The sequence below is a fragment of the Brachycentrus maculatus genome, unplaced genomic scaffold (genome assembly GCF_059751285.1).
Source record: "Brachycentrus maculatus isolate JH-2025_06_01 unplaced genomic scaffold, ASM5975128v1 h1tg000387l, whole genome shotgun sequence".
NCBI lineage: Eukaryota > Metazoa > Arthropoda > Insecta > Trichoptera > Brachycentridae > Brachycentrus > Brachycentrus maculatus.
Genome location: NW_028281136.1, coordinates 392,037 through 415,260, shown reverse-complemented (window position 1 = coordinate 415,260; position 23,224 = coordinate 392,037). Strand labels below are relative to the sequence as shown.

Sequence of the window (23,224 nt, the reverse complement as noted above, 5' to 3'; positions counted from 1 at the left end):
GAGGGTCGGGCGGCAGACTGCCAGAGTATAATTAGGGTCCTTTTCCATACTGTTGGTAGAGAGCGGGAGACGCTTGCGAGCGTTCTATTTGCTTACTTTAGGTAGAGCGCGAGAGACGCCTGCAAACATTGTACAGATGGGAATTGGGTGTTGCGGCTACTTGTGATTAGTATACTGAGGGTCGGGCGGCAGACTGCCAGAGTATAATTAGGGTCCTTTTCCATACTGTTGGTAGAGAGCGGGAGACGCTTGCGAGCGTTCTATTTGTTTACTTTAGCTAGAGCACGCGAGAAATAAAAACGAGAATAAAATTTTTAGAAAAAAAACTGACCTTTTTTCTTCCCCTTCGGTTTCACAGGAACCAAATCCTTTTCATCCTCCGAGAACTCCAGATCCGAGTCATCTGAAACCAAATTATTTATTTTATTCCGGAAAATTTAATAAATAATAATACTGATCATAGTAATAATAAATAGAATTAAAACGTAACTTAGTTTTAAAATCACAATACTTTTTTATTATAACTTAATTATAATGTCTACCGGTTTCCAAGCTAACCGCTTCTTTGTCAAGACTGATTAATACTAGTAGTATTAATACTAATAGTATTAATCAGTCTTGATAAAGAAGCGGTTAGCTTCGAAACCAGAAGACATTATAATTAAGTTATAATAAAAAAATTATTGTGCGTTACATTTTAATTATAAAATGGAAAATCACAAAGTTAGCGCTTCAAATAAAAATTATAATAAAATGATAATAAAACCCTTATCCGCACCCCAATGGTGCACAGGGCACTGCGTCATATACACGCAATGTTATCTTGACCGTTTACACATGAAGGAAAGTTGATCAGCCCTCCGCTTCCGGTACCAATCCAGGGTAATATTGAATAAATATGACAGTGAAAAAATCACTTATATTTATTTTACCCCCCTTGGGAATCGAACCCGGGACCTCCATAACGGTAGCCGAGCGACTGTTACACTACGGAGGCAGACAATATAAATTATAATAATAGATAATTCCGAATAATTGAAGGAAAGGTTAGGAGTCAAAATAATCGGCAGGTATATATGAGGAGATGCATGAACGTAGAAGAAGAAAATATTTGCAAAGACAGAGTGGTGTGGCGTTCTATTCTCTCTCCTTACCCCTGCGGTGAAGCAGCGCGATGGTTTGTTGGTTATTAAATGCTCCAATTGATGATCAATTTGACACGTGTTTCGATGCATTCCGCATGGCAATTCATCCTGTATCAAACACCGTATGTTTGAAAATGATGCGGAGTGCATCGAAACACGTGTCACAATGGATTTTAAGAAGTGGTATTTTTTTAAACAATGGTGCATAGGGCGCCGCATCATATAAACACAGCGTTATTTTGATCGCTAACACATTTAGGAAAGGTGATTAGCCCTCCGCTTCAGGTACCAGTCCAGGGTAATATTGAATAAATATTAGAGTGAAAAATCACTTATATTTATTTGACCCCCCTCCTGGGAATCGCACATGGGACCTACAGATCGCTAACCGAGCGTGGTGACCATTACACTACGAAGGTGGACAAGTGGTATTTACCAAGTGAAATTCAAATTAAAAACATATATCGTAGTCATACAGGAGAAAGTGACCATTTGCATTTATTACAAAAACGTGATCATTGACTATTTGATATCTTACTAGCTTAATATTGCCCTGAAAAAATCACAAAGGATTTTAAACTTGAACGTATAATATACTGACTTGTTAAAAATGACTAACTGCATTGGTGTTTATTTTCTTGCCAAGCAAAAGTGACTTAAATGACCCTCCTGAACATTTTACGTTTTGTTAGTTGGTCACTGTCTCCTGTACGCCTGCGATATGCAATATTTAAATACTGATGGCAAAATTCCTGTGACTTATAAAAAGTGAATGAATCACCTTTCTTGGTGGATTTCTTCTTCCCTTTCTTGGTCTTTCCTTCTAAAGCCGCTTCCTCTTCGTCCTCTCCTGAGAATTCCAGGTCCGAATCGTCGCCAAACTCGTCTTCGTCATCTGGAAAGAGGGTAACGTTGCAAATCAAACGTCTACCAAACACATCCTGCATCTAGCGTCTTGGTTAGAAGCTGATGCAGAAACTCAGTGTTATCTTGACCCGTTAACACATGGAGGAAAGGTGATCAGCCCTCCGCTTCAGGTACCAATCCAGGGTAATAGTGAAAAATCACTTTTATGTCTTTGACGTCCCATGGGAATCGAACCCGGGACCTCCGGTACGGTAGCCGAGTGTGCTGACCATTACACCACGGAGGCGGACAAATAATTATTATAAAACAAAAACGCGAATACATTTTACTTTACTATCTTCGTCTTCTAAACCTTATCCGCACCCAAAGGTGCATAGGGCACTACATCGTATTGATGCAGAGTTATCTAGATTTTCACTTACATGAAGGCAAGATGATCACTCCTGCGCTTCAGGGACTATGTATGGCTTTATAAATATTTTTTAAACAATAAATTACCCAAATTTTTTAGAGATAAAATAGATTTAAACAAAAATTTTCATGAACATATTACTAGAAATAAGAATAAAACAAGACATTAAAAAAAAAAACCGAGTCGCAAAATTATTTTATGTATAACAGTTTGAAAATGTATGATGAGATGCCTGAATGTATGAAGAATGAAAAGATTCTGAAAGAATTCACAAATAAATGTTTTGTTTACTGTAAAGAGATGTAAATATACGAGGGCCGACCCAAAAGTAGCAATAAAAACTAAATTTTACACACTTAATTAAATGATTTTTTTTTGAAAATTTACACACTTATGTACCATGTTATGAGCCGAAAAATAAAAAAAAATTGGTTAAAAACGGTAATGTTTGGAAGTTTTTTTGACGTTTTTAGTCTCCCGATTTTTACGTTTCGGCGAAATTTTGACGTAAACAAATGGAACAGCGCGCAAACATTAAATTCTGCTTCCTGCTAGGCAAATCACCTCAAGAAACACTGAAACTGCTTCAAATGCAAACTGCAAATTCAAGCTTTTAGAGCATCCTCCTTACTCTCCAGATCTTGCTCCTTGTGATTTTTTTCTTTTTCCTAGGATGAAAAGGCAATTGAATGGAAGGAGATTTCAAACAATTCAAGAAGTTCAAGAAGAGTCACTCAAAGCTTTGAAATCAATCAGTATTTCAGAGTTTTTTACTTGTTTTGGGCAGTGGGAAAAACGCTGGAACAAGTGCATTGCGTGTAATGGACAGTATTTTGAGGGTCAGTAAAGGTTTTTAATAATTTTTATTTATTTTTATTTTAAAAAAAAGTTGTTTTTAAAAAATCGCTGAAACGTAAAAATCGGGAGACTAAAACGACAAAAAAACTTATAAACATTACCGTTTTTAACCTATTTTTTTTTATTTTTCGGCTCATAACATGGTACATAAGTGTGTAAATTTTCAAAAAAAAATCATTTAATTAAGTGTGTAAAATTTACTTTTTATTGTTACTTTTGGGTCGGCCCTCGTATATATGATGTAAATTAAGTATAAATAACAGTTGGTATTAAATGTAACATAAGCTAACTAAAAAAATTAAAAAAATATTATCAAATAGGTGGAAACCCAAGATAAATGTTCATCTTTTAGATGGTACTCACCCATGTCGCTGGGCATGCTGATGTCTCCGTCGCTGCCGTCCTCATCCTCGGAGGGCTCGGAGAGCTGCTCCTCCGCTCCGCCAGTCTTCTTCTTCTTGCCGGACTCCTGGCGAGAGTGCGCCACCATCTCCTTCATGAAGTCCATCTCCTCTTCAGCACCGTCTGCGTCAGAGTCCTCCGCGTCTGAAACGTCCCGTAATACGCCAATGAATGTTTGAAGCTCATTCACAGTCAGTGTTTTATAATTATATAATCCTATTTTCTAATTTTATAATATTACTCCTTTGGATTTTACTTTTCTTTTAGTCAAACTCTCTATTTGCTTTCATTTTATAATAATTATTTCATATTATTTCAGTCTTACCACTTTTATATTATCATTAAAAATATATAAAGCTGTACTATAAAAAGAATAAGCATACCCTGCCTACCTCAGAACAGGTATCTCCAAATACCTAGCGAGGATAGACAGTTTCCAATAAAAAAAATAAAAAATAAAAAAAAAAAATAAAAAAAAATAAAAATATATATATATATATATATATATATATATATATATATATATATATATATATATATATATATATATATATATATATATATATATATATATATATATATATATATATATATATATATATATAATAATAATAAAACCCTTATCCGCACCCCAATGGTGCATAGGGCACTGCGTCACATAAACGCAGTGTTATCTTGATCGTTTACACATGAAGGAAAGGTGATCAGCCCTCCGCTTCAGGTACCAGTCCAGGGTGGTATTGAATAAATATGACAGTGAAAAAATCACTTATATTTATTTTATCCCCCTTGGGAATCGAACCCGGGACCTCCAGAACGGTAGCCGAGCGTGCTGACCATTACACTACGGAGGCGGACATATATATATATACATATATGTATATATATATATATATATATATATATATATATATATATATATATATATATATATATATATAATATGTATAACTTAAGTACAAAATTATATTAAATAATAAACGCTGTTCTGCAGCACTGAACCTGATCCTGATTTTATTTACTGACTTACTTCAGCCATCTTCTTGTGTCCAGTATGGAACAAACCCCTCCCTCTTGGACTCCGCAGTTGTCCGTTGGACCAAGGCATGGCCTGTGTGTGGGTATACATTTTTTTCAATATTATTTTTTTCACTTTACATCTCATCAGATCATCACGAAATCATCTCTCAGACGAATGTGCGGCAAAACGATGCATGGTACGACATGATAAAAATATTAAAGGTAACATTTTGAGTGTGTCCAAATACTTGTTCACAAATCTGGATTATCTCCAATTATAGGAGTATTTTTCATATTATTTTTTTTACATCTTATCAAAGATGAAGAAGAATATGGAAGTCGGGCGTTTACGGGGCTTAAAACCGACATAAGCTGGTTTAAGTGATCACTTTACACACGTGTAACATTCACTAATTCTACCCATGATTGACAACCACACCACTCAAATTCTTGGTAGTTCTATATATATATATGAACCAATTTTGAAACATTGCTCTTGAATCACTAGAACTCCCCCAGAGACATCTATTGGTGAGATGAAAAGAAGCTTTTTATTGAGCAGAAACTCTCATATTAGTATGTGAGAAATCGCTAGAACTTCACTAGAGACATCTATTGGTGAGATGTAAAGAAGCTTTTTACTAAGCAGAAACTCTCATATTAGTATGTGAGGTCCGAATCCTGGATTATAATCACACACATGAGAAACGCCAGAAAATGCCATTTTGTGAACAAGTAACGGGACACACTCGAAATATTGTAAACTAAGATATGTTACCATTTTTTGGTTTTCCGGCAAAACTGTCCAAATACTTCTCAAACTCAACGCTGTCCACTGACCCTGTGTCGGATTCCGCGTCCGACTCATCGCCCTTTTGCTGTCTACGCATCTGGAAGTAACTGGAACAAAAACACGAACACATTACCCTAATTTAAACAACTGTGGTCTATGGTCCTCAGTAGTGATGAAAAAGATATTAAGTTACTATCCGGTATTCGGGAGAATTGTATCCGGTATTCGGCCAAATTAATTACTAAATTGTTCTGCTGATATTGCGACTAAATTCAATTCAATTCAATTCAATTCAATTCAATTCAATTCAATTCAATTCAATTCAATTTATTCAATAATTAATATATACATTACAAACAAACATTTAAGGCATATACATTAAAAAAACAAATTAAAAATTACACAAGAAGACTCTTGTTAAATGTGTAGAAGAATCTCGCTTCGGAAAACTCCTTCGGACACATGGAACAGATCAATATCCAATGTGATATTGTGCAACATAGCGGTAGCTCTTCCTACAGGCATAACCATCGCCAGGTTGGTCCTGTGTATAGGAATCTGAAACAATCTATGCCGACGCTGTCTTAGGTAACTATCGGTGCTGCATAGGACACCACATTGAATCAACGCCATATTATTTGGGTAAACAGTATCTGGTGTTTGACCGGATACTGGCAACTATCCGACCGGATATAGGACACCCAATTATTCTCCTGTTATTGCGATCCAAGTGGTGCATAGGGTACCACATCTAATCAATGATTAAATTAATCAACTATAATTCAAGGTAGAGATTAAACATATATTCAGTCACTATCCGGTATTTGGGTAAATAGTAGCCGGTATTTGAGTAAATAGTGGCCGGTATTTGAGCTGATATTGACCACAATCCGGCCAGATATCGGTTAGTAAATTATACTCCTGCTATTGCGACCCAAGTGGTGCATAGAGCACCACATTTAATCAACCCGTTAACTCGATTGTAATTCACGTATGGTCCTAGGTAGATATGAAATGGATATTCTGTACTATCTGGTATTCAGGCGAATTCAACCGGATACCGGATAATCCTCTTTCTATCCCTTTTCCACACCCAAATGCATAGGGAACCACATAGAAATGACGCGATTTTAACTCGATCGTGATTACAAAAAAGCAGGGCGATCAATCCGGCGCTTCAGGTTTACGGATATACTTATTATTACTTATAACCCTTATCCGCACCCATTGGTGCATAGGGCACTGCATCGAATTGACGCAGTGTTATCTTGATCATTACTTACATGAAGGCAAGGTGATCACTCTTGCGCTTCAGGAACCAGTCCAGGGTAATATTAAATAAATATTACAGTGTAAAATCACTAATATTTATTTTCACCCCTCCTGGGAATCGAACCCGGGACCTCCAGCACGGTAGCTAAACACGCTGACCATTACACCACGGAGGCGGACATTTTTTTTTTTTTTTTTTTTTTTTTTTTTTTTTTTTTTTTTTTTTTTTACGGATATAATATGAGGAATATATTTGGACATATTCGTCAATCCATATCTGCTCCCTATGGGGAGCATATGAAGTCCACAAACTGCCTCCAAGCTCTCCCATTGGTAACCTTGATAAAATGAATTAGTTTTAAAAACTGATATACCATATTGGGTATTATTCCATTGTCGGTCGGCGCTTGGCTGCGCGTTCTAGTAGATTTCCAACAGATAACCATTTATGACTATGCTGCGTACTACGATTTCCATACAAATATGAACTGAGGTCTTTTGGAACCTTGCTTCGGATTACGAGTAATTTTTTAATGATCAGTACGGGAAATGATAAAAAAAATAGTGCATGACACTTACTCGTACAAGAACCTCTCATCTACGGGAATATGCTTGGAATCCTCGTTGAGATATGCGGCCGAGTTGACCGGCAGGGTCTTGATGCCGGTCGGAACGTAGTTTTTGCGCACGGCAAACTTGGGATGGGAGCCTTTCGTCGTCTTAGGACCCGCCTCGGCCCCCTCAGCCTGATTGGTCTTTGAAGGGTCCTTCTTAGGGTTCTTGAATGCGAAGCGGTCCAGGAACCGAGCAATCGAAAAGTCCTTTAGAGGATCTCCATTGTACTGGATTATGGCACCTGGATATTAAAAAAAATTGGGAAATTGTCAAATCATCTTGGAAAAATAAGGTGCCTTTTACTTGTTTAAATGTTAAAAGTGATTTTCATTTCACATTTTGAATGGCCCTTAAAAGGTCTACTAATCCACTTTGCAGGAGCTTATCAGAGAACAGCCTGATGGTCGGTCAGCTTGTAGTTAGTAAAATAGATCTTTATTTCGAAGTTTGAATGGTCCCTTAAAAGGTCCACTAACCCACTTTGCAAGAGCTTGTCAGAAAACAGTCTGACGATTGGGGGGGCAGTTAATTTATACCCGTCTCAAAAGTGATCTTCATTTCACATTTAGAATGGCCCTTAAAAGGTCCACTAATCTACTTTGCAAGAGTTTGTCAGAAAACAGAAAACAGTTGGATGGACGGTCAATTTGTACCTGTTGCAAAAGTGTTACAAGTGATATTTAAAATTTTGAAGGGCCCTGAAAATGACCACTAACTCACTTTACACGAGCTTGTTAGAAAACAGTCTGACGGTTGGAGGGGCGTGATCAATCTGTGCCCGACACGAAAGTGTTAATAAAAGTGATCTTTATTTCACATTTTCAACGGCCTTTAAAAGGTCCACTAATCTACTTTGCAAGAACTTATCAGAGAACCGCGTGACGGTCGGATGCGCAGTCAATTTGTACTCATCGCAAAAGAATTACAAGTGATCCTCATTTAAAATTTTGAGGGGCTCTGAAAAGGACCACTAGACCCACCTTGCAGGAGCTTGTCAGAGAACAGCCTGACGGTCGGATGGAAGTGGTTTTTGAGTAGGAGCAATTCTGTTGCCACCGAGTGCTCTGCACCGCAATACATCGGGTTTCTATTGAGTGGCATATACTGGTTGACCTCCTGAAACAGAAATCAATATTACCATTAAATAAATAGATTTATATTATCCTGGTTCCAACTCTAATGTATGGAAGTGAAACATGGAGTTGGCAAAAGAAGGATGAAAGTAGACTGAATGCAGTCGAAATGCGATCTCTCAGAAGAATGTGCGACAAAACGATGTATGATAGATGTACGAATAGTGAAATAAGGAAGGAATGCAAAGCTGAGATAAGCATTATCGATAAAATTAAGAAAGGTGCGTTGAGATGGTTTGGACATGTAGAACGAATGAGTGAGGAAAGAACGGTAAAACAAATTTATGAGGCGAATGTTAGCGGGAAAAGAAGCAGAGGAAGACCGAGAAAAACATGGCACGATCAGGTATGCCAAATACTTGAAAGTGGTCAGGTTAGGAGTCGTAACAATCGGCGGGTATGTATGAGGAGATGCATGAACGTGGAAGAGGCGAAGAATGTTTGCAAGGACAGAGTGGTGTGGCGCTCTATTCTCTCTGCCTACCCCTGCGGGGAAGCGGCGTGATGGTTAGTTAGTTAGTTAGTTAGTTATATTATTCACTGACACTTCGTGATGGAATTGCATTTTAATATATTATTAGATTAAAACCAATATTTTTGGCTTTTCCACTTTATTTTTATTTGACCAGCGACCGGGTTTTGTCGTTACCGACATCATCAGACTGGTGGATTAGTGGACCAAAGACAGGTGCTTGACTGGAGGCCTAGAAGCGTGGGTAGGCCGCAGACAAGATGGTCCGATGGCATTAGGATAGTGGCGGACCTGCACTGGAAGAGAGTCACGCTCAACAAAAAACATGACCAATCCTGTGTTAAACCAATATGAATTCATTAAATATTACACGCTAGGATTCCTGATTACTTTAAATCATTTATAATAGAAATGTAGCGTTTTGGTGAGGACCTCCACATTTGTGAACCCCACCTTTCCCGCGTTCCTGCTCTTCTTGATGAGTATCTCCAGCTCCTTCTCCTTGCCGGGCGTCCTCTGGGCGTAGTCGCCCTCCGGCCCGCCGGGCTGCTCCGCGGCCGCCTGCGCCGGCGCCCCGACGGCGTGCACCCAGCCGCCCGAGGACTGCTGCTTCCTCCTGGACAGGTTCAGGAGCTTCTTCTTGTGGTCGGGCTCGTCCTCTTCCAGCGGTATGTCGTGGTAGACCTCATCGTCGTCGTCTGGAAAGGGCATAGTGACAGCTGAGGGCATAGCGTGACAATTACCAACAGAAAACTGTGGAAGTCCAAGAGGCAGGCCTTTGTTCGATACTAGACACAAGAAGGCTGAAGTAAAGTAAGTAAAAGTCACAATAAATATATCGTGGGTATACTGCCAAAATAATATAGAATCCCTGTTATTTAATGCTTTTAGCCTGAATAAAATACCCGCTACTAAACTTAAAGTTGAATTTACTTTTAAAAGCACATAAATATGACATTATTCATGTGATGCAGTGCCCTATGCACCATCGGGTGCGGATCAGGGTTAGAAGAATTAAAATAAAAAATTGTTCAAATTCTTCTTTTACAAATCTGGGCTTTCTCCACTTCGGAGCCATTTTTACCGTGACTATGACGGGCCATAAGCCCATTAAACACCCAGACTAATAAATTCTTCTTTATTTATGTTGAGATGTCTAAATGTAATGTAAAACAATCTAACCGTTGAGCAGATCCAACTTGTCCCCGATCCACCAGTCCAGCTTGGGTTTCGCGGACGGCTCTTCCGCGACTTTGACTTCTTTGCTCTCTTCCTGGTCGCTTTCTTCCCCATCTGCATCGTCGGATTTATCATTTTTCTTCTTCTTTCTGCTTTTCCCATCGCCATTCTGAACCACATCAGCGACTGGGTGAACTTCTCCGATTCCATTTGTGTCTGAAATTGCTTCGACAACAGGTTTTTCTTCATCTATCACCTGGAAAATTAAAATATCGGTATAATAAGAGTATTTTGTCCGCCTCCGTAGTGTAATGGTCAGCACGCTCGGCTACCGTTCTGGAGGTCCCGGGTTCGATTCCCAGGGGGGGTCAAATAAATATAAGTGATTTTTTCACTGTAATATTTATTCAATATTACCCTGGACTGGTACCTGAAGCGGAGGGCTGATCGCCTTTTCTTCATATGTTTACGATCAAGATAACACTGCGTTTATATGATGCAGTGCCCTATGCATCATTGGGATGCGGATAAGGGTTTGAATGAAAAATAATAAGAGCATATTTTGATCTTCTGGTAATCGAATCTGGGACTTCCAGCATGATGATTCTGATAAAACATCAATTGATTCACCTGTCGATAAAAACATCTGTAGTTTTTTTTGTGTATTAATTTTTAAATCAAACACAGATTTTTTGAGTCTACTAAGTTGTATTTTATTAACAAAAACACCTAAAAAATTAATATTGTGACAATTGTTTCGCCTTGTTATGGCATTTTCTAACGAATGTCAAAAATCTGTGTTGGTCTACACAAAGCAGAAGAAGAAGAGGCGGTCCCACCTGTGCCCTGGGCAGGGCGTGCGCGCGCGCCAGCCTGGCGGCCACGAGCAGCAGCGCGGCGGCGCGGCCCGCGTCGGCGCAGGTGGCCAGCTGCAGCAGGCGCTTGAGGAAGGCCTGCGCCCTGGGCACGCACGTGTCCGTCCGCACGGACCGGTACACCAGCCCCAGCAGCATGGCCGGCAGCGTGCAGCTCAGTGCCTCCGGGTGGCACAGCTGCTTGTACAGCGCGCAGTAATACCTGGACAGGGAGAGAGAGAGATAAAAAGTGACGTTCCGGAATATACAAGCTTGGAGAAAATGCCATAACTAGGCGAAACAATTGTCACAATGTAAGTTTTTGTGTACTTTATAAAATGAAGAGATAAGGCGTAAGACGCAGCAAATCTTGGTCACAACTGTCGTCAAGAAAAGGGGATTCAGTTGGCTTGGCCATGTACTCCGCATGCCTCCTGAGAGCCTTAATCAAGCTTGCCTCTTTTACAAGGCATCACGGCAGTTCTCGTCAGATCTTCGGGACGCGGATTTGACTTGGGAGGATGTAAGGGAGCTGGCAGGCGACAGAAAAGCCTGGAGACAGTTTGTGGACTCCATATTCTCCACCTAGGGAGCGGATATGGTTTAATAATTAATTATAAAATGAAATAACTTTGTTACAAGCACTTTTTATTAATACAATTCAACCTACCGGTTTCAACAAGAACCTTGTCATAAAGAAACGGTGAAAGAAAAAAAAAGAAAATTTGGAGATGAAGATTAGCTCGCTGGCTTAACGCGCGGCAGCACTGTGCTCCAGTGCCGCCACATGTCCAGCCCCCATCTGTGCTCCACAAGCCGCTTTATGATGAGCTCTTCATCAGCCTCTCCCGGAAGCCTCCCACTCGGTGCGTTAACCTTTTAACCGCGTTAACTTTGTTCCCAAGAGACGCCCGTGCACGGCGGTATTCGCCGTTTTTTAAATTATTACTTTTATCATGTATTTAGACAAGAAACAATTCATTTTCCTAAACAAAAACGTTCAATGGGATTCATTGTGCCTTTTTGGTAATCTATAATACACTTGTGTCACATTATTCTTGAAATATATCGTGATATAAACAAATTAGATCGTAACATAAATAAATCAAAGCACGCATTGTGTGTCACTCTTACCCACTGGCGATGTGTAGAGTCGAGAGTGAGACAGATATAGGGCATGATTATGGCGCGGACTAATTACCGACCGCAAGAAAAATCAGGGATCTGTTCTTTTATTTATCCTTGTGATGTTACAAATTATTAGTCAGATATTTCAACAGATGTCATAAGGCCAAGGATTGACGTATTATTTTATCCAAAGTTCCACACCATTAAAAAATCCCTCCAAGTTGAACTGAGGTTGAAAACTTGGAGCAAAGTAAAAACGCATACGCTTATGTCAGCCGCGTATGGGGCATGTTTTGTGAAAACACATACGGTTATGCGAGCCGCGTGGATCCGGTTAACAGGCCATCCCAATGTAAGCGTGCTGTGGCAAGCATACCACTCGCGCGCAGTGTCGGGGTAACTTCATTAAAGCTCTGTAACCGTTATATTTTTGTCCGCCTCCATAGTGTAGTGGCTAGCGCGCTAGGCTACCATGCTGGAGGTCCCGGGTTCAATTCCCAAGAGGGTCAAAATAAATATTAGTGATTCTCAGTCTAATATTTATTTAATATGACACTGGACTGGTACCTGAAGCGGAAGGCTGATCACCTTTCCTTTGTGTATTTAACGATCAAGATAGCACTGCTTCTATACGGTGCAGTGCCCTATGCACCATTGGGGTGCGGATGAGGGTTAGAAGAAACCGCTATATAGCAAGCCGCAATACGGGATGGCGTCTCACCTGTCGGTGGGGCCCATCTGGTGGAGCAGCGCGAGCGCCTGCAAGGAGACGGCGAAGCCGGCCAGGTGCACGAGGCGGTGCAGCGGGTGCGCGTGCTCCTGCAGCGCCTGCGCCGCGCCCTCGCCCAGGAAGGGCCGGCAGCGCCGCACGCCCGTCAGGATGCCGCTCATCAGCCGCGAGTCCACCTCGCCCTGTCCGCACCGACACACCGCACAGTCATCATCAAATATGTAAATTATTGGGTGATATATCCAAAATTAAGGTTTATTGGATTTGAATTCTACATTTATTTTTGTATATGTTAATACGTGACGCGTTTCGTCTCATTAAGACATTATCAAACATCCACATCGCTCACTCCTTTCAAGAACGTCATACATCAAAAATTGTCAATTTTCTGTTGTGCATGTTTTCGGAATGCCCAGAAAATGTACTACATATATCCCAGCAAAAGCGGCATATTTTTAACCTAATATTTACGCGCTGCAGGGCAGAAAGTGTTGTTTTTGCATTTCCAAAAGAAAATGATAAAATGGTGGCAGTCAACGTGTTTACACACTAAGGACGGGAAAGGTATTCCTACCCGTTGGGTGGATTGATGCTTAAGGACGGGAAGGGTATTTTTACCTTCTGCGCCGGCCTCATTCCAAAGTCAGAAAAGAAGGAATTACATATTTAATGTTTTATTTTTTATAAATATTATCTATCAATCTTTTTGTTAACACATACTACTACTACTACTACTACCATCACACCGTTTCCCCGCAGGGGTAGGCAGAGAGGATGGAACGCCACACTCTTCTGTCCTGACATACACTCCTCGCCTCCTTCACATCCATACATCTAGTCATACATGCCCTCCGATTACGCAGACTTTTGACACCGCCAGATTTTAGGTTCTGATTGATCTGATCGTGCCAAGTCTTTTTCGGTCGTCCACGTTCTGTTTTCCCTCTCACATTCGCCACATATATTTTCTTAGTCATTCTCTCGCTATCCATTCGCTCCACATGTCCATACCACCGCAAAGAGCTCTTCCTAATCTTTTCAATTATTCCTCGTTCAGCCTTACATTCCTTTCTTATATCGTCGTTTTTAATTCTGTCATAAAATGATTTTCCACACATTCGTCTGAGGGAGCGCATTTCAACAGCGTTCACTCTGCTTTCATCCTTCCTTTGCCAGTTCCATGTTTCGCTTCCATACATTAGTGTCGGTACTAGCACGCCGTTGTGAACCGCTAGCTTGGCTTCCATGGACATATTCTTATTCCCAATCACTCTGTTAAAAGCACCATTTATTCTATTTGTTTATTCTATTTATTCTATTTGTTTATTCTATTTCTTCTATTTGTTAACACATCAAGTACCAAAAGCCGATTAGTCGGCTTATCGCTGCCTAACGTAAATGACCTAACACCAATTAGCCAGTTTTTCTACCCTACGTACTGGAAATAATTCACACAATTTCGTATATCACTATATCCATGTTTAATTTAAACTATCAATTTAAAAAGAATATTTACTAAGAACAAAAAAATATGTATTATGTTTGCCCACCTCCGTAGTGTAATGGTCAGCACGCTCAGCTGCCGTTCTGGAGGTCCCGGGTTCGATTCCCAAGGGGGGTAAAATAAATACAAGTGATTTTTTCACTGTCATATTTATTTAATATTACCCTGGACTGGTACCTGAAGCGGAGGGCTGATCACCTTTCCTTCATGTGTAAACGATCAAGATAACACTGCGTTTATATGACGCAGTGCCCTATGCACCATTGGGGTGCGGATAAGGGTTTTATTATTATTATTATATTGTGTATTTGCCCACCTCCGTCGTGTAATGGTCAGCACGCTCAGATGCCATTCAGGAGGTCCCGGGTTCGATTCCCAGGGGGGGTAAAATAAATATAAGTGATTTTTTCACTGCCATATTTATTTAATATTACCCTGGACTGGTACCTGAAGCGGAGGGCTGATCACCTTTCCTTCATGTGTTAACGATCAAGATAACACTGCGTTTATATGACGCAGTGCCCTATGCACCATTGGGGTGCGGATAAGGGTTTTATTATTATTATTATATTGTGTATTTGCCCACCTCCGTAGTGTAATGGTCAGCACGCTCAGATGCCGTTCAGGAGGTCCTGGGTTCGATTCCCAGGGGGGGTCAAATAAATATCAGTGATTTTTTCACTCTCATATTTATTTAATACTACCCTGGACTGGTACTTCAAGCGGAGGGCTGATCACCTTTCCTTCATGTGTTAACGATCAAGATAACACTGTGTTTATATGACGCAGTGCCCTATACACCGTTGGGGTGCAGATAAAGGGTTGAAGAAGAAGATTGTGTATTCGTCAAAGTTTTGCAGTTGAAATTATGACCAGAAAATGTCATGAGTCATTCCATATGCATTTTATATTTATAAAAAAAATACTGTCGTCAATATGTGAAATTTTTACTAGTCCGTAATTTACTGGTCTCAAAAAGCGGTGTCGCCAGACAGCGGGACGTGCTCACCTTCTTGATGCAAGCCCTGAAGAAGGAGAAGTAGACTCGGACCAGGTTCTCCGCAATCTTGGAGTCGTCCTTGGACAAGTAGAACTGGTTCAGGAAGCATATCCCGTAGTACTGCGCCTTCGCTGATATATTCGGCCTGTCGGGAGAACGAGACGCATATATTGATTAACTGGTCACTCAATCCAATCACTCCATAGCTTACTATATATCGGTAGTTTAATGGCAAAGGGGTATATCTGTCAAATTTTTCATTTTCTAAGTTTGTTCCGCAAAACGTCTAAAATAGTGTATTCCATAATCTGACAAAAGGATATAGCTGTTGTTGCAATACTTATTTAGTTTTATTAAGATATCGCTCACTCCTTTCAAGAACGTCATAAATCAAAAATTGTCAATTTTCAGTTGTGCGTGTTTTCGGAATGCCCAAAAAATGTACTGGGATATCCCAGCAAAAGAGGCATATTTTTATATTATTTTTTTGACATCTCATCAAAGATGAAGAAGAATATGGAAGTCTGGGCATTTACGGGGCTGACGACCGTCATAGGCTGGTTTAAGTGATCACTTTACACACGTGTAACATTCACCAATTCTACCCATTATTGACAACCACACTATTCTTGGAAGAAAAAATTCTTGGAAGTTCTATATATATATGAACCAATTTAGAAACCTTGTTCTTGAATCACTAGAACTTCATATTTTTAACTTAATATTTACCCGCTACAGGGCAGAAAGTGTTGTTTTTGCATTTTGAACAAAAGGTATTGTTTAATTATTTTTTTAAATATACTAAATATTTTTCAAATGGAGAAAAAACCTTCAGGTTTTATCTAAAAAGATCTGTTGCACAGTAAAAAGTTCAGTAAGTGGCTTGATATTTATTTTCAATACATTGTATTATATTTTTTAACTTTAAAAACGTTCTCCTGAAAAATCAAGTTTTTTGATTTATGACGTTCTTGAAAGGAGTGAGTGACATGTACATATGCCATCCGAACAAAATATTTAATTTCACATGTTTGTTTTTGCTCTCCTGTAAAATTTGGTCTGAGACAGATACACCCCTTTGCCTTTACACTACCGATATAAATATATACAGTGATACCTCTGTGATATCTCTCAGACATAGCACCTTTCTTAGCAACATCTTCGAAGGAAGAATCTTGGGAAAACGAACAAGAGGCCGCCCAAGAACTTCATACTTCCAGGATTTGAAGCGGCTCATGGACGTCTCCTCCTATTCGCAGCTCAAGAGGATGGCGACTGACAGAGACAAGTGGCTGACACAACAAGGCGCTGCCTTTAGAAGATGATGACCTCTGTATAGATAGAGGTTTCACTAGAGATATATATTGTGGACATGGGGTTTTACCTGAAGAGCATCTTCTCGATTTCGCCCAACACGACCCCCTTCATGTTGGGATGGTTGTAGAGCACTTGGCACAGCTGGTAGATGACCTTGGAGGCCACCTTCTGCGAGGGGTCGCCCAGCTTGTTCACGATGCTGGACAGCAGCACCTGGAAGAGAATCACTTCTTGTAACTTCGTGCCCATTCTAACCTGATAATAAAATTTGCTTATATTCTCAATAATAAAGTAACTAACTAACTAACCATCACGCCGCTTCTCCGCAGGGGTAGGCAGAGAGAATAGAACGCCACACCACTCTGTCCTTGCAAACATTCTTCGCCTCTTCCACGTTCATGCATCTCCTCATACATACCCGCCGATTGTTACTACTCCTAGCCTGACCACTTTCAAGTATTTGGCATACCTGATCGTGCCATGTTTTTCTCGGTCTTCCTCCGCTTCTTTTCCCAATTACATTCACCTCAATAAATTTGCTTTACCGTTCTTTCCTCACTCATTCGTTCTACATATCCAAACCATCTCAACACACCTTTCTTAATTTTATCGATACTGCTTATCTCAGCTTTGCATTCCTTCCTTATTTCACCATTCGAACATCTATCATTCATCGTTTTGTCGCACATTGCTCTGAGAGATCGCATTTCGACTGCATTCAGTCTACTTCCATCCTTCTTTTGCCGACCCCATGTTTCACTTCCATACATTAGAGTTGGAACCAGGACTCTGTTGTGCACTGCCATTTTAGCTTCCGCATATTATTTTTTGACATCTCATCAAAGATGAAGAAAAATATGGAAGTCTGGGCATTTACGGGGCTGACGACCAAAAATAAATGCCCAGACTAAGATTCATATTTTTATTCTTATACCATATTCTTCTTCATCTTGATGAGATGTCAAAAAATAATATAGCTCCTGTAATTGGAGATATCCAGATTTTGTGAACAAGTATTTGGATACACTCAAAATGTTTAACATTTATAAAACCCTTATTCGCTCCCCAATGATGCGTAGGGCACTGCGCCATATAAACGCGCGTTATCTTGATCGTTTACACATGAAGGAAAGGTGATCAGCCCTTCGCTGCAGGTACCAGTCCAGGGTATTGTTGAATAAATATTAGAGTGAAAAAATCACTTATATTTATTTGACCCCCTTGGGAATCGAACCCGGGACCTCTAGAACGGTAGCCGAGCGTGCTGACCATTACACTACGGAGGCGGACAAAAAAATTTACTTGTGGTTAATCATTTATACTTTTTTATTTTTTTTACAAAAATGTAAATGGAATACAGTGGAACCTCTCATAACTTGCAAATTTAAAAAATAAAAGTTACTCCCTAACGAGTGAAATTTCACATAAGTTTCGAGTTACAGAGAAGAAGTTGAATTTGGACAAACCTTTTCTTGTTCCGGGTTGTTCATGAGCAGCTTGGCCATGGCGCTGACAGCCTTCTCCTTGTGCGCCTCGATGGTGTCGTGCGCAAAGTTGTTCAGGCATTTGATGAATTCTTCAATAGCCAAAACAAAATAGTATGATTTCATCAATTGATTCGGCAGCCACTTGGAAATATTAACCTATTAACCGCGTCAACTTTGTTCCTGAGAGACGCCCGTGCGCGGCGGTATTTCGCCCTTTTTAAAATGATTACTTTTATCATGTGTTTAGTTAAGAAACGATTTATTTTCCTAAACAAAAACGTTCAATGGGATTCATCGTGCCTTTTTGGTACTCTATAATACAAGTGTGTCACATTATTCTTGAAATTTATCGTAATATAAACAAATAAGATCGTAACATAAATAAATCAAAGCACGCATCATGTGTCACTCTTACCCACTGGCGATGCGTAGCGTCGAGAGTGAGACAGATATAGGGCATGATTATGGCGCGGACTAATTATCGACCTCGAGAAAAATCAGTTTGTCATTTTTTTTATTTTTTTTATTTTTTATTTTTTATTTATTTTTTTTTTGGTGGCAAAATAGTTCTCACGTGGTTACATAGGCTTTTTTTTTATTTTTATTTTTTTGGTGGCAAAATAGTTCTCACGTGGTTACATAGGCTCTTTAACCGGTGTCTAGAGGAAAATTATACTCCCGTCGATTGGAGAAGGGCAGTTATAATGCCTCTTTACAAGGGAAAAGGATCTAGGGTGGAATGTGGAAACTATAGAGCAATCAGTTTATTGAGTGCTGTTGGTAAAATGTATGGACGAATCCTCATAGAAACGGTAAGAACCATAACTAAGGATAAAGTGTGGGATGTTCAGAGTGGATTTATGAATGGGAGAGGATGTACGGATCAAATTTTTGCCTTGCGCGATGTAACGGACCAGCTGAGCACACAGCCCTAAAATGGACCATATTTATGGATTGAGTAAAGTATATGTGTTAAGTTAAATATGTGTAAGCGTGTCACGGGGAAATCGGGCGAGCGCACCGACGTCCTCTCGCAACGACAATCAAATATAGAATGCGCTAGGCGCGGCGCGCGCAGCGTCTTATACGTGGTGCGTGAGACCGTATTTACGTTGTGAGCGGGGAAATCGGGCGAGCGCTACGAGAACTTCTCTCCTTGACCACCGAATCCCGAATGCGCTAGGCGCGGCACGCGCGGCGTTTTTTATGGCCGTATTTACGTTATCACGTGTTATTTACGTTGCGAGCGGCCGGCCTAGCGCAGGTTAGGGTAAGGGGAGAAGATTTCTGTCGCTCGGTCGATTTCGACGGACCGCGCTGGTTATGAATAAATATATATCTGTGCCATTTTATGAATAAAGCATTCCACTCACACCGAGCTCTGCGTTTTACTTTGATCCTCACCGACCCCGCGCTACTACTTCGAATTCGGAATCTTCTGGGACTTGACCATCGCTACACCCACTGGACTACGAATCGATTACACGGACCTACAGCTCATAACTTTCGGGATTTACGACCCCGAGAGCGACGGAGCGGAAAAGTCACATCCACACCTATACACAGTCTAGCGGTGTGTTGGACAGACGCTGTCTGTGCGACACACGCGATATAACAGAAAAGTTTTTGGGAAAGAACCAAAAGCTTTTCTGCGCATTTGTGGATTTGCAAAAAGCGTATGACCGAGTTGATAGAATGAAGTTATGGAAGGTGTTATCTGAGTATGGAGTAAGCAGTAAACTCATCCAAGGCATTGCATCCTTGTACGAGGATAGCACTGCATGCTGCAGGGTAAATGGCTCTTTTTCATCCTAGTTTGACATCTCTAAAGGTGTAAAACAGGGATGTGTAATGTCGCCTTGGCTGTTTAATCTATACATGGATAACTGCATGAAAGAGCTGAAAGGTTTAAATATTGGAGCAAGAATGAATAATTTGACCGTTTGTTGCCTTTTATATGCTGACGACGCTGTTCTTCTTGCCGATAGCAAAGAAGACCTGCAAACGTTGGTGACAAAAGTGTATAATGTGTGCAAGGAAAGTGATTTATTGATGAATGTTAGCAAATCCAAAATCATGGTTTTTGAAAGAGATGAATGTAGATCTGAGTGTGAAATATTGGTAAATGGGGAGATTTTGGAACAGGTAGATGATTTCATATATTTGGGTAGTATGTTTTCTAGGGATGGAAAGATTGATAATGACATAGAAAGGAGAGTGAATGCTGGGAACAGAGTGAATGGTGCACTAAAATCAGTTTTAGCAAATAAAAATGTATCAGCGGAAGCTAAACTGGCAGTACACAATGGAGTTCTGGTTCCAACCCTTATGTATGGAAGCGAAGCATGGAGTTGGCAAAAGAAGGATGAAAGCAGACTGAATGCAGTCGAAATGCGATCCCTCAGACGAATGTGTGGCAAAACGATGTTTGATAGATGTTCGAATGATGAAATAAGGAAAAAATGTAAGGCTAAGATAAGCATTATCGATAAAATTAAGAAAGGTGTGTTGAGATGGTTTGGACATGTGGAGCGTATGAGTGAAGAAAGAACGGTTAAACAAATTTATGGAGCGAATGTAGTTGGAAAAAGAAGCAGAGGACGACCGAGGAAAACTTGGCACAATCAGGTATGTCAAATACTTGAAAGCGGCCGGGTCAGGAGTCGTAATAATCGTCGGGTATGTATGAGGAGATGCATGAATGTAGAAGAGGCAAAGAATGTTTGCAAAGACAGAGTGGTGTGGCGTTCGATTCTCTCTGCCTACCCCTGCGGGGAAGCGGCGTGATGGTTAGTTAGTTAGTTAGTTAGAAAAATCAGGGATCTGTTCTTTTATTTATCCTTGTAATGTTACAAATTATTAGTCAGATATTTCAACAGATGTCATAAGGCCAAGGATTGACGTATTATTTTATCTAAAGTTCCACACCATGAAAAAATCTCTTCAAGTTGAATTGAGGTTCGAAACTTGGAGCAAAATGAAAACACATACGCTTATGTCAGCCGCGTATGGGGAATGTTTTGTGAAAACACATACGGTTATGCGAGCCGCGTGGATCCGGTTAAAAATTATTGATACGAAAAGTGGTAAACTATAACCTTTTTAAACATAAGAAATTCATACAAATATAAATAATAATGAACCCATAATTACCGATATTACAATGACTAAAGCCTCCCCCCTACTGTCTAAAACTTAAAAAAAAAACTAACTAACCATCACGCCGCTTCTCCGCAGGGGTAGGCAGAGAGAATAGAACACCACACCACTCTGTCCTTGCAAACATTCCTCGCCTCTTCCACGTTCATGCATCTCCTCATACATAACCGCCGATTGTTTCGACTCCTAACCTGACAGCTTTCAAGTATTTGGAATACCTGATCGTGCCAACTTTTTTTTGGTCTTCCCCTGCTCCTTTTTCTAATTACATTCGCCTCATAAATTTGTTTTACCGTTCTTTCCTCACTCATTCGTTCTACATGTCCAAACCATCTCAACACACACCTATCCTAATTTTATCGATAATACTTGTCTCATCTGTGCATTTCTTCCTTATTTGTCTTTTTATTTTTTCTTATTTGCATTTTTTCCTTATTGTCTATGTTCCCACTGATAATAAAAAAGAAACAGTTCCTACCCACTCTCCATCCTTCAACGTCTCTTAAATTTAGACTAAGCTTCACATACAGTATTTGAAAATGATGCAAAATGCATGGTAGCATGCGTCACAGTAGATTTTACCAAGTTAAAATAAATGAAAAAAGAGTAGAGGTAGATAGGCAGAGAGAATAGAGCAATGTTTCTGGCAACAACCTTCGACAGATTGGTATAGGGTTGTTTTCTAATTTATATCTTAAATGTTACATCAAACACTGATTTTTTGAGTCTACTAAGATGTTGGGGAAAAAATTTTGTTGAAAAAACACATAAAAATCAATTTTGTGGCAATTGGTTGGACATTTGTTTGAGAATGCCATAATTAGGCGAAACAACTGTCACAAAATAGATTTTAATGTGTTTTTTCAACAATAAAATATAACTTAGTATACTCAAAAAATCAGTGTTTGATTTAACATTTGATACATAAATTAAAAATGAAGTTCTACAAATTAAACGCAAAATCTATATAAATGGGTCGTATTCTTTCATTAATTGATTCGGCAGTCACTTTGTGGTAAAATCTTTCCATTTTTAATTAATGTTTTACTTAGTAAATACCACTATTTCTTAAAATCTACTGTGACACGTGTTTCGATGCATTCCGCATCATTTGGTGTTTGAAAATGATGCGGAATGCATGGAGACACGTGTCACAGTAGATTTTATGAAATAGTAGTATTTATTAAGTAAAACATTAATTGAAAATGGGTTGTTTTCTCTCTGCCTACCCCTGCGGAAGGGGGCGTGACGGTCGATTAGTCCGCAGACTCTTTTGACCTCCTGTGGGATGTCTAGAGCGCTGACCTGCGTAGGTCTCCTTCAGCTTGTCCTCGTACATCCATATCATGAGGATCTTCTTGCGGTGGTCCTTGTTACCGGAGCACATCTTGTCCAGTGCGGAGCACGGTCTGACGTCGAAGGTCCTCAGCTTGGCGTCGGGCAGCAGCAGGTCCGATATGAACAGCTCGGTGAGGGTCTCTGGAAACGACATTTATTTTTTATTTATTTTATTTGAACTTTTTGTACAATATGTGTGTACATTGGCGGGCTTATTGCTATAAAGCAATGTCTTCCAACCGACCAGACAGACAGAACAGACTAGTGTGAACGATCTAGGCTTGTACCTTTTGATGTCTGTTAGAAATTAGTGGGGAGATAATGCTTGAACAGGTTAAGACAAGGAAAACAAAGAAACATAAGAGAGCATAATTACAAATTAAGAATTTAAACAGGGTAACATGAATAGAAAAACAAAATGACGATAGAGTAAGGAAGGCATGGGAAAAGGGAATCAGGTAGAAAGTTTAAGGAAGAGAGGAGGGGTCAGGGGAGGAGGAGATGGACAGTTAGGGTTCTAAGGTAAGATAATAATGTTT

At 39.9% G+C, this 23,224-nt stretch overlaps 1 protein-coding gene across 1 annotated transcript in view; it reads right to left on the bottom strand.

Annotated features, from left to right (window-relative positions):
- Noc1 (Nucleolar complex protein 1) overlaps window positions 1-23,224 on the bottom strand; it is a 32,707-nt gene that overhangs the window by 1,900 nt on the left and 7,583 nt on the right. Inside the window, exons 5-18 of the mRNA XM_088270507.1 lie at window positions 22,653-22,826; window positions 18,168-18,277; window positions 16,769-16,914; window positions 15,394-15,529; window positions 12,872-13,062; window positions 11,008-11,245; window positions 10,172-10,424; window positions 9,443-9,687; window positions 8,365-8,500; window positions 7,349-7,625; window positions 5,483-5,604; window positions 3,646-3,828; window positions 1,927-2,040; window positions 332-403 (exon numbers count right to left, since the gene is read on the bottom strand). Of these exons, the coding sequence (XP_088126633.1) occupies window positions 332-403; window positions 1,927-2,040; window positions 3,646-3,828; window positions 5,483-5,604; window positions 7,349-7,625; window positions 8,365-8,500; window positions 9,443-9,687; window positions 10,172-10,424; window positions 11,008-11,245; window positions 12,872-13,062; window positions 15,394-15,529; window positions 16,769-16,914; window positions 18,168-18,277; window positions 22,653-22,826 (2,397 nt within the window). The remainder of the gene's footprint in view (window positions 1-331; window positions 404-1,926; window positions 2,041-3,645; window positions 3,829-5,482; window positions 5,605-7,348; window positions 7,626-8,364; window positions 8,501-9,442; window positions 9,688-10,171; window positions 10,425-11,007; window positions 11,246-12,871; window positions 13,063-15,393; window positions 15,530-16,768; window positions 16,915-18,167; window positions 18,278-22,652; window positions 22,827-23,224) is intronic.